Source organism: Pagrus major, chromosome 1 (assembly GCF_040436345.1).
Source record: "Pagrus major chromosome 1, Pma_NU_1.0".
Classification (NCBI taxonomy): domain Eukaryota; kingdom Metazoa; phylum Chordata; class Actinopteri; order Spariformes; family Sparidae; genus Pagrus; species Pagrus major.
Window position 1 is genome coordinate 24,258,079 of NC_133215.1, and position 19,581 is coordinate 24,277,659.

General features: G+C 39.9%; 1 protein-coding gene across 2 annotated transcripts; it reads left to right on the forward strand.

Moving 5' to 3' along the window:
* Nucleotides 1–3,236: 3,236 nt before the first annotated feature.
* On the forward strand, nt 3,237–18,628 carry gne (glucosamine (UDP-N-acetyl)-2-epimerase/N-acetylmannosamine kinase). 2 transcript variants are annotated; one of them, XM_073470766.1, is made up of 14 exons: nt 3,237–3,407; nt 11,610–11,681; nt 11,917–12,065; nt 12,269–12,515; nt 12,784–12,991; nt 13,091–13,243; nt 13,399–13,611; nt 14,040–14,127; nt 14,882–15,092; nt 15,487–15,616; nt 15,695–15,916; nt 16,724–16,906; nt 17,154–17,270; nt 17,368–18,628. In XM_073470766.1, the coding sequence occupies exons 2-14, from the start codon at nt 11,622–11,624 to the stop codon at nt 17,601–17,603; spliced, it is 2,217 nt and encodes a 738-aa protein (XP_073326867.1). In that variant the 5' UTR covers nt 3,237–3,407; nt 11,610–11,621; the 3' UTR covers nt 17,604–18,628. The 2 variants fall into 2 exon arrangements, with proteins under 2 accessions (XP_073326867.1, XP_073326861.1); XM_073470760.1 differs by lacking the exon at nt 3,237–3,407 and adding an exon at nt 7,759–7,959.
* Nucleotides 18,629–19,581: the final 953 nt, after the last annotated feature.

Here is a 19,581-nt window from a genome sequence, read left to right on the forward strand (position 1 = left end):
CTTGTGTGTACAGCAGGGAGGGATGCCGGGTGCTGTTGCAGTATGTTTTACTTTGCATCAGTTAAGCATGGCAGGATGAAGTATTTGATGTACTTTTTTCTATTCAGGGTTGAATTTGATGTTGAATTTTTATCTTTGTGATGCAGAGAAAGTCATTTTAGAGCCTTATCAGAAAATGGAAAAACAATACATGAGGACCAATATTCCTAATCTGATTATTTTGTATTTCTTTTTTTCTTCCTTTTTGTGTTCGTGAAGCAAGACATAACACGTGATGTTAACAAGTGGCAATATGTTTCCATTCAAATAGAAGTTAAAAGTGTTTTTACAGTGCTTAAGATCAGCTTGTCATGTAGATTTACTTAACTGTATATATCTACTTATTTATTTTTATTATGCATAACATGTGGTTATTGATAAGTAAGTAAATAAATAAAAAAATAAAAATGTTCATCTCATTAAATATTTTCATATTGAATCACATGACAGTTTTATGTCATAGATTCTTTAAGCATTCTATACATACGTATTTTTAGTAAAATTTCTCACAATAATCATGTGAGCTAGACATATTTTTTGCCATGTGTTCTTTGTAACTGCAAGTCAGACACTGGGACTGCAGTGGAGTGCAGCCTATTCAGTGCAGCCAAGCCCTCTGGATACGTTTTCTTTTTAAAGCATCAGAATGGCTCACTTCCTTCACTATCCCTCCACAGCCACTATGAAACTGATTCAACTGATGTAATATGAGGGAAAGGTAGGCCCGTGCTTCATTCATTTAATCCACTGCAGGATCATGTAGCATGTGGTAGGCATGAGCTGATAAAGGACAGCACAGCACAATGCTTTGAAGAACTATAGCTCGAGTTAACACAAAAGAACATGGGGAAAAACTTGATTATCTATTTGCAGAAATTAGTCTTGCTCTTCATGACAGAAGCAGTAAGAACACAAATCAGGAGAGGTCACCAGCAGCAAACTGCAGAACAAGACATACATCATATAGAGCACTTGCCAAGTGATCTGCCAGGACAGGGAAACTGGCCGTGCTTGTGAGGGTTATATCCGGTAATAATGCATTTGTAATGCCAGACTATTTGTTGGGAGTACATCTTTTAACAATCATTTTTTACAGTGAAATGTTACAAAATGTAATCCATCAACTGTATAGGGGAACCTGTGGTTAAAGTAAATGTACCCATATATACCCATGATGGAGGGACATGAAAAATATAATCTCATAAAAACATATTAGACACATCTTAATGAGGTTGAATAACTGTGTCACCAAATTAGTGAATTACATGAACAACATGTCATGCTCAAAAAAATAATGCAGAATTAAAAACCCCTCTGAGAATTAACAAGGACTGAAGTAAGATACTGTGGGTTTACAGGGTTCGTAGAGTTCCCTCCTGTCATAACTAGTCATATCTGTCAGTGTACTGCACAAGATAAAACCTGTTTTGGTTGAATAGTATCTGTCACGTTGACTGTAGGGATGTGCAGTTTCCAGGAAGTGAACATTTAAGCAGAGACAGCCCTACAGTGCAACGTCACTGTTAAAAGCTGTGGCACAGAAACTGCACTGACCAGGAAGAGAGTTTCCCTCCAGAGACACACACACACACACACACACACACACACATAAACACAAATACACAGTAATACATAGCAATGTTCTTGATATTTTGAGGTTACTTGGAAGGAAGAGGAGAGCAGACGGAGAGATAAAGTAAGTGCATTTCAGTCTCTGCACGTCCTACTGCGTCTCTTTCTCTCTCTCACACACAAACACACACACACACACACACACACACACACACACACACACACACACACACACACACCTTCACTGACTCATCCCTCAGGCTACCCCGCCAACCCCCTTACCCCATGTCTGCTAAACCTCCACGCACAGCCAACAATCAATCTGTCGGCGCTCTGCTATCTGCCCCTCCCGTTCTTTCTCTCTTTCTGCTTCACTCTCCACCTCAACAATAAGTCCTTCCACCAACTTTCCTCATTCTTTAATGACTTTTCTTCCTTTCTTCAGACAAATCCCACCCAAGCCTCCTCCAGTCATCTCCCTCTGAGGGCTCCTCAAAAACCCACCATGATGCTGTCAGTTCTTATGCAACCGCACCCATGGTTGTGGGGGAAATAGCCCTGCAATGCAGCACAGTTATAAAATCACAGCAGCCGCTATGGGGTCTGCAACTGAGACAAAATGCTGCCTCTTCCACCGCTGCTGTGTGGTTACTGCTCTGCACAGGTGCTGTTGAGGAACACTCCCCTGTAATTATAGTGTTTCTCTGTGGCAAGATGGGTTCATGACCAAAAAGGATTGATTTTCTTCAAGGTCAAATCAGTGCAACCTGGTGGCAGGACTGTTTGTTAGACTCACATGGTTCATGTGTTCTGACCATACCGAGTTATTTACTCACACAAGTTAGAAAACCTCTAAAATTGACAACAGCAGGTAATACAACATTTTAGACTCCACTTACAAAAAGTGTTCATTTACTCCCAGCTCACACAACACACACACACATATGTTTCCAGAAGTAGTAGGTGCTGGTCTGCAGCAGTAAAAAGCTTGCCAAAATTAAACCACTTCTGTCCATTATTCAAGAAAATAAATGTTTGACGAACCCAGACAGACTTTTGATGCATAATTATCACAAGAAGAAGGCGTAATATTTACTTTTACTGCTATTTAGACTGTTGCAACAAACTGATGAACTACTGAGAATTTCTATTTATTTGTATACACCTCGGTTAGCCTGTGTTATTCATATCATATACCTAGTGTAAGTAAAATACAATAAATAAAACAAATGCTACGGTGCAAGAAATGTCATATATTCAAACTGTTACTTAAGTAAAAGAACAGAAGTATGTATGAGCAATCTAAGTCAAAAAGTACTTGCTATGCATAATGTGTTGTATTATTACATACGGCATATTATATTTTTGGCTTATTAGTACTGACACATTTACTCAGCATGTTGGTGTTTATTTTGACTAGGGTGTTGGCTCGAATCAGCCCATCTCAAGAATGGATTTAGGGAATCTGATTGGCTATGTGCCAAGGTGTGTATGCCAAGTTCTGCTCTAAAATAATTCCCGGTAGAAGAGGACGAAGGCAAGAGAAATCATTTTAGGATCCCTTATTTTACTTTTTTTGTATTTTAAAAAGGGTTTTATTATGAAGATCCAAATCGCGCACATCCGGTCTTGTTCTCGCGGTCCGCCCAGGTTTGACTGTGAGCCCCCCTCGTGTGAGTGCCCCAGATGCCCGTAGGCTGGCAACCACTGGAAACCCAAAGCAGAAAAGAAATAAGTGACTGTAATCACCGACACTTTCAGCATGAGATGAAAACGGCGTCTCCGGATAACTAAAGGTAACTGTCATCACATGGAAATCCGCAACAATGTGATAAAATGGTGAGCACTGATAACTTCAGCTAACTGTGAGGTTGAGTTCACCAGCTAGCGTTAGCTAACTTTAGGTGCTACGCCACTGCGAAACGTTAATGCCATAATTTGGGCAAAGTTTCCCAAACACTAGCAATATAACACTGCATCGATGTTGATATGGCGGTGTTAGCGAAGGTATATTACTCCTTACCAGACTTGTCAGCGGGCTAGCTCTTCCTAGGATAACTTTGTAGCTACAGCCAGACCGCAGTAACGGTAAATACCAACCGCGGGCGGCAGGACGCGAAGCGAAGTTCGCCCCCATTTATTTTATATGGGACCAGAGTGAACAGCTTCGCAAGGCATTGTGGGATTCCAGGCGACGCGGAACTGACCAGCGAGAAGAAAAAAGTCATTTTGCATGAAGTTGAGTTTTAAACGTGATGCACATAAATTCGCCTGCAGTCTTTGTGGGGATTTTCCGGATAATCGATAATGAAAATTGACGGAGCGGGGGGACAGAAAGTTGTAAGTGTTTACCGTTACCTGTGGTGGATGAATGTCTCCGGAGGAGAAACTCTTCTTTGCACCTTCCGGGACCCCTTTTCTGTGTCCCTGGCCTCGAGGATTACAGATGTAAACAAAACAGAAGTGCTGTGTGGCACAGCCTCACGGACAGTGTTGGCAGAAGTGATAAGCTTGCTCATCAGCCAGCTAGCTTGCGAATTGACACGTCCACCGCGAGGAGCGAAGGGCAGTAGAAGCGATGTCGTGCGACTTATTCGCTTCCAGTACGTCTTCTCCAAGTAAATTTAATGTTCGATGATATTTTTGAACCAAAAACACCCGAGTAAAAATATCAGTGTAGAATTGACTTATGTTGCCATCAGGTGCATGTCATGAGCTGCTGAAGCTGAACCTGGTTTGAGTCAAAATGGCAGCCAACTGAACCTCTTGCTGAACTTTTCTGGCTTCACAAAGGTGCTTTTATGCTGCAGGGATATTAAAATATAATGAATTCAATTTGATAAAGGTGAGCTAACTATCTTACCAATCTGCAAAAATAATACAGTGTGTGTTGATCTTATCTGACTGTTATAACGTGCCATTAAGTGCAGGCCACAGCAACATAATTTTCAGTTAATCCAGAATAATATTATCATTGTACTTTATGTAATTTGATTAGTTGGGTATGGACAACAGATCCAGGTGGTTTTTCACATCGAAATATTTGAATGTGCAACCACACCTGCAGGACAACTGTTTGTTTCCTTATAAAGGACATTAGATGGCAGTATCTCATCAACAGAGATGTATGACATAGTATCCGTACATTGTGTCTACTGTTTATAGAGCCTCAGTAGTAACACTGTAAAAGGATCATTTTTATGATGCTTGAATGTTATCTTAAGGTCATGCCCTCATAAGTTTGGTACAGCACATACCAGTCAGAGAAAAATGTTGTATGAAGAAAGGAAGTGAAAGCTATAACTTCTCCAAGATAAGAGTAAAGAAGGTTTTAAAGACTATTTATACATAGGCTAGCTGTTTTTTATAAGACAATATGAGGAGGTTAGGATCTCATGTTCGTCAACAAGTAAGTCTACCCTGTATGTTTTTTAGTCTCATTTGATGGAACTTCTATATTGGACAGGTTGAAGGCAAAGTTCATGGCTCATTGCTTTGTTTGCTCTTTTGCTTCATCAGAGTGAATCCACATTAAACCAACTCTGTGAGGTCAATGCTTGGATTGATGTGGTATGATCTGTGTCCTTTGTGAACCAGGATGTCAAAACTGTGTCAACACTTGGGCTAGTTTACCCAGTCTGTGTTCATTTTTCCAGCCAACTCGTTGAATCAGTGCCAGCAATGCCATTCAGTACAGGGATGCAATATGTGTGCTAATATTTACTTGATGTTATGTGACTGTCATTATGTCTGTGTTACAGTACATTATGTTTGGAAATAATATGCATTTCACTGAGGCATCTCCACTGCCCCTCATTAGTTAGGATTAGGGCTGCAATTAATGTTTATTTTTCATTTTTGAGTAATGAGTAAAAACAGTAGCACTCTTAAGAAAGTCACATGGAAGTAGTCAAGTAGCTCCTGGCTTTACTTCAAAGCGAATTTAGAATTTGGCCTGAGGGTACCCTTAAAGACTCTCCCTCTTTTACATGATTGTATAGAGAGCTCAGCAGAAGGACTTGCCCTCCAGACATGGAAACCGTCTCCCTGTTCTTAAGGCTTTCATGGCTGCATTACTTTGTTATTTGCATTAATACAATTAAAGTGTGATTTTTTAAATTTTATTTTAACTTATAATTTAATGTTTCTCTTTCGGTAAATTGAGCAAAGCAGAAACCTGTGACTCCTCTAACTTCTAAAATAAACAGAGAACCCTGGTAAGAGTCAGTAAACAGTCCTGTGAAACAGAGACGTGGCAGACTGCAGTAGGTGAATCAGTTTTATGGCTTTGTTATATATGACTTCTGACCACAGCAGGGTCTGATTGAGGTAGATCATTTAGGTTCACTGAAGACAGGTCTGTTCTGACCAATGAGGTGAAGGCATGCAGGTGGTGCAGTCTGTTAGTACAGGGAAGATCAGAGTTCAACTGACTCTCTGTCGGCTTATCTGTGCTGGTGGGTGTGCACAGGTCTGGACAAAGACTGATTGTAGCTGGGATGATTAACAAAACCAAAGGGACGAGAGCTCACTAACTCTATAAAATATGTGGACAATAATTTTCTTTATGAACATTGGTTGAGCAGCACCTTTCACTAGTGCTTTATCAGGTTGTAAAAGGATAAATAAAAAGATATAACAAGCTAAGGCCTGAAGTAATAGAAACAGTGGAACCCATATGTGTGAAATTGACTGAGTAATAAGAACAGGGTAAACATCAGTCCATCTTCATATGAGAAAAAAATAACTATGTGAGAAAACAATAAAGCCCCTTGCATTGTTTTAACACAGGGCTGTTTTAGGGGCAGGAAACTCAAAATGGTGAAGTTGCAGCTTAATTGGTGTTAATCAAAAGTGGCTGTCTCTATGAGCTCATAAGAATGTCATTGATTGTTTGTAAATGGCTCACATTTTGTTTTTTTAAGTAAATGTTTTAACCTTTATTTCCAGGTTGGGTGTTTGGAACAGTTTCGTATTGAAAATCGATAAAAATATGGTTTTGATTTCGATCATTGAAATCCAAAGCAGGATCAGCGACCCTTCCTGTATTTCTAAAAAAAAACGATCAAGTTACTGGTCCCTGATGTAATTCTGAAAGCATTACAGAAGTTGGGTTTATTTCTTTTTGCCCTTTACTGGATTACTCCTTAAATTAATTTCTTTATTTTGTTGTTTATTGTTGAATCCCTGAAGGGTGGTTTTTGTTGAACTCTGGAATCTTAATTTCTGGTGAATATTGTTTGAACTTGCCTCACCCTAACCTGAAGTTATTGTGGAATACTCCTATCTTTCAAAAGAAATTTGAAATTGTAAATCCCAGTTGTCAGGGCATAAACCCAATAATTTGTTGATCTTTATGAATCCAGATCCATTAGTCTAACAAAGGCATAGTTGCCAGTGCTGAAAAAATTGGTTAAATGGAATGGAATGGAATCGCGACCCTGAAATTAAAAGTCAAATCGAACCATGGATTTGGAGAATTGTGACACCCCTAAAATTCATCACATGGTGAGAGGGGCTGTTATACTAGAAAGAGAAATTACAGCTTCACAAATCACATTTTTAGAAGTTACAGAAATGGATACAAACACACTGAGCTGTATCCCTCTGTTACTATGTGTTGCCATAGCAACCTAGATGTGGTGTTTGTATTTCCTCAGTCCTATAGATAATTGCCCGTACTTCCCTGACATCTAGACTTTCTTGACTAAAGTCATACAAATCAGTGGTGATTTTAAGTAGTTATCTGATGTTCTAAATTTACACAGTGTATCACGTGTTTTCCTTCAGATAGATCTGGCAGAAACTGTTTCCCGTAACTTTAAGGTGTTTGCCCGGTTTTAAAACAGAATTTACGGTGGGTTACTGGCAGGAACCTTTAAGCTGAAGATCATCAGATTTTCTGAGACGGCAGGTTGATCTGAAGCATATTGTTTCTGACATCTGTCATTTCAGATGGATATGGAGACTATTTATTAGTCAGGGACGCCGAAGACGATCTAGTGTGCTGTATGTGTGGCAGGATGCCACATGCTCTTTCTTCTCTCCTCGCAGCCAATCACAAGCTTTAATCCATATCAACCCAGCCCCGTTCTCACGCAGCCCCTCCCCCAGCTGTATGTCTGTGTCACCCCACCTCTCTCTCTCTTCCTTTCTCTCTTCCTCTGCTGCTGCTGGCTCGCGCATGTCCTCCCTCCCTCCATTGAATAATGCGGCTGGGCTAAAGAGAGAAATAAAAAAGATCAGATAGAAGGATTGAAAAAAAAGAGCAAAGAGTGATTTTTAGCTGAGAATCCACAGAGTCGTGGGATGGAAGCGCATCCGGGTTCTTTATGCATAAACCCACATGTGAGTCAGATGGCCTTTTTTTCCTCCTTCCTCCCTCTCTCATATTTTCCATCTTTATCCTCATTTCCTTCCTTTCCTTCCTCACTGTCTGTCACAACCTCTCTTTAAATTCTGTCTGTACAGTATGTCTGTCTTCCTCTGTTGCCATGTCATCACTGCCTTTGCTTTTTGCATGCGTCCCTGCCCCCATACCATAACTCTGGCTGCTGATGCTGTCTTGTGATGCTTGAGTAGAAGTCACAGTGTGCTGAATGAGATTCAGGGTAAATCACAGGATTTAGTTCAAGCGGGTCTTTTGTGTGACCCGACACATGAGAGTTGAGGTAAGGCACAACAGCAAGGTTGTTTTCAGTTGGAATTCACTCGGTGCTGTTTCACCGCTAAGGGTGATGCTGTTGATTTTAGGCTGTATTTGAATTTCCTTGTTTTACAATAGGCTATTCAAATAGTGTCCTAAACTTCCTGGTGCTCATCTGAGTGATTGTGTCTGACTATAGCCAGATGATTTGTAAAAGTAAGATGATGATAAAGATGGGAAAAAAAAGAACATTTAGTAGGAGCGATTAACATAAATAATGATTAAACAGAACTTAAACTAAACAGCGTTGCTTCATCAAAGCGATGATAGTGGAAAACTTCAGCACTCACACTGAAAGAAAGGCAGGCTGACACACCGTGATGCATTAACCATTTTAATTACATTTACAAGTGTGTAAGGGAGAGAGTGGAAGCAGAGGGACGAAGTTAATCCCTTCTGAAGTCGCAAATCACATTGATGTTTACAGTCAATAATTGATAAAAAGGTTATTGAATGGAAAATAAAAGGCCTATTAAGACAGATTTGGGTGGGTCTGGTGGTACTGACTGGTGACAGTTAGCTTGGTAAGGTAAACAAACTACTGACAGTTGTGCGTCAGCCAAGGACACAGTGTTTGCAAAGTTGAAGAATCCTATTTGAAGGTGGACTGCAGTGGCAACTCATTCATAAACCTGCATAATATTAGTTAACGTTATGTATGAAAGCATTTTATTTATTTAAAGCTATTGCGTGACCAGAAATCCTGTTATAAGTTAAAAATTTAATGACTGGGCTCTTCTGTAATTTTACTCCATTAAGTTGAGTTTCACTTTATTCTGTCTCCTTTATATTCTCAAGTTTGCGATCTGAGCGATACTTGCCAACCAGGGATCAGTGAAAACAAGGACGGCTGCTGAACCAGTTTAACTGAATTCTTGCTAGCCGAGCTTGGTACAATCTGCCCATGTTTGTGTCGATAATTCCTGGTTACTATGAATAAACCAGTTAATAATGACAGGTCAAGTTTGACTAGATTGAGCAGCAATCAGTTAACCAGTTAATAATGACAGTTAATAATGACAGGTCAAGTTTGACTAGATTGAGCAGCATTCAGGTGTAGTCAGTCACCTGCTCAAAAATAGTTTATGTGTAACAGACCATGAGTTATTCTTCTCGCAGCCCAGCTCAAGTCGGGAACTTTGACTTGCATGCTGGATTACTTTGGTGGCTAATACTGATAAGAGTGCTCAGCTATGTCATGTCAGCAATGAAATAGTGTCCTGAGCTCAGTAGGGGTAAGGACAAAAATCAGTACAGCATAGTATTGAAATATTTCTTGTAACAGTATTGTATCAATACAGGGATGCCAAGTATCGATCTTTTTTATATGAGTGAATGATGTTGCAAATATATGTTAAACCTTTGGCAATAGAATAATAAAAATCCCCTTCTTTTTCACTAAATGATGCTCAGGCTTTCTGGTGAGGTCAACTGAGGTTACAGTCAGTGGTAGGTGTTCGCAGTGTCTGCCTGGCGGTCCCATTTTGCTGCAATAAAATTGATTGACATGAGATGAACAGACTGAAAACATTATCATATTAGTTTTCCTTTGGGGACATGATTTGCAGTTGAAAAAGGGTAATAAATCACAACATAACGCAACGTGTTATTGCAATATTTGCAATGATATAGTATCTTGACTTAATTCTAAGTGCCGTATTGGAGGCAACTGGAGTTGTTGCAGTTTCTTGAAGACTTAAGTATTATGATTGTACTAGAGCCCGAGCAATATGATGGTCGGCCTAAAGGCCAATATTTACTGAACACATATATTGGTATCAGCGTTTTTTTTAGAGATTATTATGCTGGAAAAGATGCTTGAGGTGATTTATAATCACAAATGCCTGCAAAGTTGAATGTTTTGGTGTAGTGATTCCAAAGTAGACAATGAAGTTTATTGTTAAACTGTATAAAATCCTGCCTCTGCTATTTATCTCTGACACAAGCTTTTAATAACCACATTTGAGAGATCATTGCATAAAAATGTGTCTTCTGATATATATTGATAGCAGAATTTTTTACACCCTAATATCGGTATTGCCATCGGGCTCTATATTGTATCGTGAAGTCTTTGGTGAGTCCCACCCCTTGACCTTAGTATTGTTTTTGGCCCCATTAACTTTTGGTGCGGATTCTGAGAGATGAATCCAGGATTTCTTTCTGACTTTATTTAACATTGTGAGATGGGGCATATTTGAAATTTTCGTTACTTTCTCAGGGAATAATACATGGATCTTGATGGGGAAAAAATTAGGCCTGAGATTAAATTATGGCTAAGCAGTTTTGGCTGGTCTAAAATTTATAGTGATACAGGGCTATCGAGTTTGATATTGATTAGACTTCTAGTTTGTTTTGTTTTGTAGTTTTCTTTCTAAATAGTACCCAGCACCTTGACTTTTGATTTGGCCCATCTGCAGGGTTCAGTCAATTTGATACCATTAGGCAATTGCAAAGAGTTAACGATCCACAGTGGTTTTGATTCTACATTTACCATTTATCTACATATTAAAATTTATTATCAGAATATAAGGCAATAAGGCACTTGCAGTGGTTCTCATAACAGCATTAGCTGGACAATATTACAAGCAGCATGGTCTCTGGTAAGCCATGAATCAAAGCATGGAAAACATGATGGAATTTAACATTTGTGCCACAGTGGGAACCCTTTTTTTTTTTTTTTTTCCCCTTGTTTGTTAGCTCGTTCTGAAGTCAATGACCTTTACGTTCCTATTCCCAGAAGTGCAAAGGAGTTTAACAGTTAGTGGCTGAATCTAATCTAAGTTTGGAAATTCCAAGCACTCAATCCACTCTGGAATTTGCGGTCCCTGTGATTTACCACATTGGCTCGAATACATATATATAGTAACTTGCATGTTATCTGGTAATGAATCCTGAAAACTGGTGCTGTGTTATATTTAAGAACAAGGCTTTGGAATGCTTGATTGGGAAAGTGCTTGTCATGATGCATTCACAGCAGCAGATGGCAGCAGCTATTAAAAATGTGAAGGAAGCCATGTTCACTGAAAATGTCTGCACTGGTTAAACTTTGACTTTTGCCTCACCATGTAATGTCTCACAGCATGTTTCCCACCTCTGGAGAAATGTGTCATAAGTGTTCTTCATGTAAAATACCAAACATTTTTAGTGTAGTTTTGTTGTGTTTCATGCTACAGCATCTGAATATTTGGAAGGCCCAAGTGAGTATGACCTGTGGGTGGGTTAGGGTATTACAAATAATGGATCATGTTATACTTTACAAAATCTCACCCTCTCTTTTGTCTTTGTTTTCCAGGAGCTTTACTATATGAGAATGCAACGGAGTAGAGGAAGGATGGAAAGGAAAAGGACAGAAGAACAGAATCAGGTATGACTTTGACTCTGATATGAGAGTTCATCTTTATTTTGTAGTTGTTGGAGCAGAAATTAATATATGAAGCCTTTATACACAAAGATGGTAATGTTCCTGCAGATCCAGTAGTGGAATAATTAAACATATCAGGCATCTAATGAAGAGAGGGCTGTGTATATATTAGTTGTGCACAATAAATTTAACTATCGTCATTTGTGTGCGTGTGTCGTTCCACCTCCATTCGATGCAGTGTGAGAAGAGATTGAGGGTGTGTGTGGCGACATGCAACAGAGCAGACTACTCCAAGCTGGCCCCTATCATGTTTGGGCTCAAAGCCCACCCAGATGAGTTTGAACTGGAAGTTGTGGTGCTTGGCTCCCATCTCATTGATGACTACGGGTAAGACTAAGTGGCATAAAGGCATGCAGCTCATTGCAAAACAGTGAAGTTGTGTATAAATTATTACAAACATAACATAATCCTTAATTGGCCACAGGAGTTAGGTTGGATTTAGACCTGTGTTCAGTATTAACCTCTACTCCTTTATTCAGGGTTTTCCATGAACTTGTCTTGTAACTTATTTTTCCGTCTCCGCTCTGCAGGAACACTTTTCGTATGATCGAGCAGGATGACTTTGACATTGGCTCCAAGCTCCACACCATTGTGAGAGGGGAGGATGAAGCAGCTATGGTGGAGAGCGTTGGGCTGGCACTTGTGAAACTTCCTGATGTACTACAGAGGCTGCGCCCCGACATCCTGGTCGTCCACGGCGACCGTTTCGACGCGCTGGCTCTTGCAACTGCTGCAGCGCTGATGAACATTAGAATACTACACCTGGAGGGAGGAGAGGTGAGGAGTCTTGGCTAGAGAGTATATTTTATTTTTTTACTTTTATTGTACTTTTTACAGTGTATATCTTCCTTTTCTTACTTTCACCTTTAAAGAGGTAGTGAAAGCAAACATAGTGCTTCCACTACAAGTCTAGTGCATTAACGATGGAAATGACAAATCAGTAACAGACAGACATGCCCCAAGACTTATTGGTGTGCAAGAACTTTGTAGTAATTGTAACCAAATGATATACAGCATGTGTTCTCTACTTTGCTCCATTTCCCAGGTGAGCGGTACGATCGATGACTCAATTCGCCACGCCATCAGTAAACTGGCCCATTACCACGCCTGCTGCACACGCATGGCAGAGCAGCACCTCATCGCCATGTGTGAGGACCACTCTCGCATTCTGCTGGCTGGCTGCCCTTCTTATGATAAGCTGCTGTCAAGTCACCACAAAGAGGACTACATGGATATTATCAGGAGCTGGCTGGGTACGCCGGGATACCGTCATGGGACAGAAAAATTGTGCGTGTGATTAGAGTATGTTTGTATGTCATGTGTGGTGTGGTTTTTTTTTTTTCATTTTGCAGGTGACAAGGTGGGGGAGCATGACTACATAGTGGCTCTGCAGCACCCAGTTACCACAGACATCCAGCAATCCATTAAGATCTATGAGCTGATGCTGGATGCTCTGCTCTCCTTCAACAAAAGGACCCTCATCCTCTTCCCCAACATTGATGCCGGTTAGTTTCACGAACTGATCCTTTTATTTCCTTGCATGTTTTTGTTTATTTACGAGTGTTTGTCAAAGTAAAACTATGATAACAATGATAAAGCTATTTAATCAAATGAATAAATGGATATACAATGCTTGACCCACCCTTTCCTTTGTAAACAGGAAGTAAGGAGATGGTGCGGGTGATGCGAAAGAAGGGCATCGAGCAGCACGCCAACTTCCGGGCAGTGAAGCACATTCCCTTTGAGCAGTTCATCCAGCTGGTGTGCCACGCTGGCTGCATGATCGGAAACAGTAGTTGTGGGGTCCGAGAGGCTGGGGCCTTCGGCACCCCTGTCATCAACCTGGGAACAAGGCAAACTGGCAGAGAAACGGGTAGGTAGGACAGAAAACAAGGTTATGGTTATCTGCTGCCTTTGCTATATTTGTTGTGCTGATATCCTCTCTGAGAAAGCAAGGTGAAGGTTAAGAGTAACATTAAATCGCCAATGAAGCATCACACATGTAGTTCAGCTCTGCAAAATAGCTTAGTTATGTAGTTTGTTTAAGATTAAAATAATGTTTTTATAAGACTAGTTCTTTTAAATTAATTCATTTTCATTTCAACACCAGGACACTATGTATACGTGACCGTTGCCACTGTTGATTAATAGCAAAAGCTTAGAATTTGTAATGTCGAGCAAAAGTGCTGCTAAGGTGTAAAAAACAACTTCCTCACATTAGCAATCCAAAGCAAACATTATTCTGTGAGATTACTCTGCTTATCTCACCATCTGTGTTGGTGACATTTCCTTCTCTGCCAGGTGAAAATGTTCTTCATGTTAGAGATGCCGACACTCACAATAAGATCTACCACGCCCTGGAGCTGCAGTTCGGAAAGAGATTCCCTTGGTATGAAAAAAGTGCTGCCTGTCTGTTTCATTGGGTCTTTGTCTTCCAGCTTGTGCTGAGAAATAAGATTTCTTATATCTGTCAACTGTATCAAGCACAGGTTGGCATTTTCTTCCTGATTTCCCTGTCGAACACTGACATGTGGACATTTTTTAGCAGTATTACATTAGGACTAGTATTTTTTTTAAGTCCAGAACTCTTTTAGGCACATGAATGCCAAAAAATCAGCATCTTGTTTTATCTCCAGAACTATTTTAATTGCTGTATTTGGTAATATGTTTGTATAATAAGCACCACCTCAGCTGTGTTTGTTGCATACAATTTAAAAAGCAGATTTCACAGTACACCTTTCCATAACACTGGAGAATATAATTTGGAGTACATAAACCTACAATGGACACATGAATTAATGTTGCATGGCTGCTGGTTTTGCTTATTTGACTGTAATTGGTTGGCTGGCAGTGAATGTAGCATGTGTGTTCTCTTAAAGTTTGAGAAAGACATGAAATATAAATGATTGTAAGGATATGAAAGGTGTCCAGTCTTCCCTTAAAGGAAGCCAGTTGCATTACTTTGATAAATGGGCCACCTGTCATGCAGATTCTCTTTGTTAGCCTTTGTTTGTGTTTTGGGGTCGTTATTGGGTTCTGTATTAGGGTTATGGATCTGTTTTTGAAAATGGATCATCCTTCGTTTTTAAAAACTAGATGATATAGAACGATATGAACAAAGGTGTATTTCTTCTTCCCATCAGCTCTAAGATTTATGGTGATGGCAACGCAGTCCCTCGAATTCTCAAGTTTTTACGTACCATTGACCTGGATGAGCCCCTCCAGAAGACTTTCTGTTTCCCTCCGGTGAAAGACCCCATTTCCCAGGACATCGATCACATCCTGGAGACACAGTGCGCTCTGGCAGTTGACCTGGGAGGGACCAACCTCAGAGTGGCCATCGTCTGCATGAGGGTAGGCTGCGTGTTATCCTTTTGATGTAGCCGAGACTCCATTTTTACGAGTCTAAAGTAGTCATCACGGTCCTGCTCGTGAAGATTTGGGTTTTACTTTTCTGTTAAGTGGGTTTCATTAAAGCTATGATTTAAATTAAACCAAAATTCAAGAAGTCTAAGAGGGGGATGAAAACTATCTAAATATCCTACTATATCATATAATGTGGCTTCATTGTGATTCAAATCCTGCTTGAATTTTGTACCAATCATTAATGAACCATAAATTATAACAGTTTATTTTTTGATTAACATTGGCGATACATTGCTTTTATCCTCTTTTAATGTACCTTTTGATTCCCTCCCCACCACTTCTACCTCTCTCCTCTCTCTTCACTACATCCTCCTCTGTCCAGGGTAAGCTAGTGAAGAAGTATACTCAGTCCAATCCTAAGACCTTTGAGGACAGGATGCAGCTCTTACTGAAGATGTGTGCAGATGCCACACGGGACTCAGTGTGCCTCAACTGTAGAATACTCGGTGTTGGTAAGAAAACACTCACATTTGTTAATGAATAACAACATTATAGAACTATCATCTCACAGCTCTTTGTCTACATCTAAGGAGTGTCCACGGGCGGGCGAGTAAACCCACAGGAAGGCGTGGTCCTGCACTCCACAAAGCTGATTCAGGAGTGGTCCTCGGTGGATCTGAGGACACCCATCTCCGACGCCCTGCACCTACCCGTCTGGGTCGACAATGATGGAAACTGTGCAGCTTTGGCTGAGAGGAAGTTCGGCCACGGCAAAGGAGTGGAAAACTTTGCTACTGTCATCACTGGGACAGGTGAGATGTCAGGATTTACATTCAGCCGTTTGGTTATTCATTATCAGTGCAAGAGGGGTTGGTGCAAGTTATTACATGTCATAATAATAATAATAATAATTCTTCAATTTGGAATAATTTTTAAGTTTCTAAACATGTTCTGATGTTGGCTGCAAAATTCTTATTGCCACGTGAGCTTGACAGAGTGGTAATGCAGTGGAGTGCCTTCTTTTAGTGCCAGAGCATTGCTGTTGTCTCTCACCTAGAGCTGCAACTAACAATTTAAAAAAAAAAAAAAATTCTCAATTATATACCCCAGATTCAAAACAGATGTCTTCAAATTGCTTCTTTTATCCAAACAACAGTCAAAAACCCAAAGACTCTTCATTTACAATCATTTTGCTTGAAAAATTAAATTACTTTAAAATACTGTAAATTAAAGGGCAACATTCACTACCTTTACTTTGTAAGTTGCATTCTGTGTTAATCTTAGTCCAACATAGTGTAGATCTGGTCTTTCTGGGGACATATCTAGGTTTACCAAAGCATTTTTTAAATTCTTCAGTGTCTAGCTCAAGGAGGAATAATTATAATCTCCTACTTTCAAAATATATTTTATGTCCTACTAACTGTGTTGTGAGTGTATCGGCCAGTGAGCCCTGTATAATGACTTGAAGCAAATTGTGATCATCACAATAGCCTTGCTCAATGGGTGGCTTAATTGCACTGACAATCTGAAGTAACTATCTTCACTCTCTCTCTCTCTCTCTCTCTGTGTGTGTGTGTGTGTGTGTGTGTGTGTGTGTGTGTGTGTGTGTGTGTGTGTAGGTATTGGAGGAGGCATCATCCATCAAAATGAGCTGGTCCATGGCAGTACCTTCTGCGCTGCGGAGCTGGGTCACATCATGGTTTCATTAGACGGCCCTGAGTGTTCGTGTGGCAGCAGAGGATGCATCGAGGCCTACGCGTCCGGCATGGCCCTGCAGAGAGAGGCCAAAAGACTGCATGATGGTGAGCGTTTGGTTTTGTTTGTGTGTGCTGAGACCCAGTTACACCCTTGTACATCCTGAAAACAACTTTATGCACATGAGCCTGAATGTTTTTTCTGACTGTTGTTGAAGTGGTATTAGAATTTATGACTTAACTTTGTTGAAATCTAGCCGAATGAAGCGTAATTAGCATATTCCTATCAATGAATCCTTAATTCATCATTAAATACATACGTACATCTGACCTGTGTGTTTTATGTGTCTCTTAGAGGACCTGCTGAAGGTGGAGGGGATGGACATGAAGCTCTGTGAGCCAATCACCGCTGCCCACCTCATCAGCGCTGCCAGACTGGGGAACTCCAAAGCCGACGCTGTCCTGAACAAGGGTTAGAGCACAAAGCAGAGACACACACACAAATATGTGAGAGAAATTCAAACTACACAATATGGTTTATATGATTGCTATCATTCTTTATCTTCCAGCCTCCACAGCACTTGGCGTCGGCATCATTAACATCCTCCACATAGTGAACCCCGCGCTGGTGATTCTATCTGGAGTTTTGGCCTCTTACTACCAGGCCCCAGTGCAGCGCATCATCTCTGAGAGAGCCCTCATCTCTGCACAGAGCATCAAGGTCGTCACATCGGACTTAGAGGAACCAGCTTTACTCGGAGCGGCTAGCATGGTGTTAGACTATGCAACCAGAAGGATATATTGAAGGATATCATCCTGATTTAATAAGAACTGCTTCCAACAAGATGCCTGCAAAACTGAAAGTAGTAGCTCTTCTGCTTAGATAAGCATGTACATAAGCATATCTAGGGGATACATTTTGAGGGCTAAAGTGAAAGACAATGAAAAACTGTTTTCTTATTTAGATACACATTCTCAAGCCTGTGAGAATAATGCCTTCACTAGGTCAGATGTTGGATAAGTCCAACCTTGATACTTCATGTCTAAAGTGGGTCCAATGCATGGGCCAGAAATACCGCCACTCTTTTTTTATCTACATAGTCAAGCATCAGCTTTTGAGTAAACGGCAAAGCTATCATTATGCCAAAATTACCCCGCACAGGGGAGGACTCCACTCCACTCTACTACTTGTAATGTGATGTGGATGGGTGGGAAAACTGACAGAATAGCAAGCTTGTTTCAAATGTGACCAAAATAATACTGGAACATTCTCCTGTAGCTTCCTCTCAATTGTCCCTAATTGCTTGACATCTCACATTTCATTGAGTTGTCATTCTTAATGTTGATCTGTTTTTTAGACATGAGTAACTGCCACGATATTATGTTACATTTCCATGTTTTGTTATAATTTAAATTATTTAAGAAGAAAAGTAAGTGCTTTAAGATGATGTTCGAGTCGTTGGTGGTCTTGAAAGCTTCAAGGGTAATGAATAGTTAATGAAGTAACCGTTAAAATGTTATACTGACATACTGTATATATTAATGAAATGTTAAGGCAGCAGCTACTTTAGTCTAATAGCTGCTACAGTATGAGGGCCATCAATCTTTTGCCTGAATCTGGTGTATGTTTTCTTTTTTTTTTTACATGTCATTACCACAGACCTTATGAAGATTTGAACTGATTTTTAAGTTTTCTTCACGCCTTCTGAAGACATATCAAAATATTTACACGGTTTGTATGTACTATTACATACAGTATTGTACATGACATGCTTCCTGGAATTTTAAGATTCATTTCTTTCCAAATAAATCCATTCTTTTGTTTTAAAATTGCACAAGAAATTGACTCTCTTTAAGCCACAATATAGTCGACGATATCGTTTCCATTTAGGAGTGTTTATGCAGCTTCTTAGTTTAATGTCCAAAATAAGTCTCCTGGATATTTAAAGGCGCAATGTAAGAATTTTTGTTGACGCGTTCAAAAATTATAAACAGAATACAAAGTTTTGATGTAATGTCAAAGATGTATATGTATTGTGTTGCAGAAATGTATATTGAAGTTAGCATGCTACCCAGCTAGCCCCTAGCTACTTGTACATTAAAATGTGATAGTCTGATAGTAAACAACACCAACACTCCCCCAAAAGCTCTGAGCTCCCAGTCCGGGCAGAGTCATCTAATAGCTGCATGGTTTACTAAGCTTACTAGCTAACAGCAGCTACAGTTAGCAGCAGTTAGCGGTTACTCTGATATGCTGCCTCCTGTTTGTTTGGAGTATGAATTTTAGAGGTGGCCAATTCTTACATATTGCTCCTTTAAATTGAATTAAGTCATATTGGCATGGAAAAGTACTATAAATGGGACCATACCTTTAGAAACCTTGGCTGATCTCTGTATCATGTACATCATATCACTTACAGATTGGAGCTCAAACAGTTGCAGTATCTGAATCTTACACTATTGTTCCCATCTATTTACTGTAAACCCACTTCAATCAAAACTCAGTATCGTGCCACTCACTCATCATTTATTAATATTTGTGCCGAGCGGGTCAGTCTGTGCAGCCATATTCAGTTATGTTTTATGTAGAGTTATTTTTTAAATGATTTCTGGATTTTTAAGCCTGAATTACAATCATCAGACAATCATCGTGACTTTTTATAATAATTGCCAGAATTGTCATCATCATAAAAAGTTGGATTACAAAAAATAATAACATCTTGATTTTTATTTCTGACTTCTCTTGAACCATTCAATCCTATCATTAAATTATCTCCAGATTT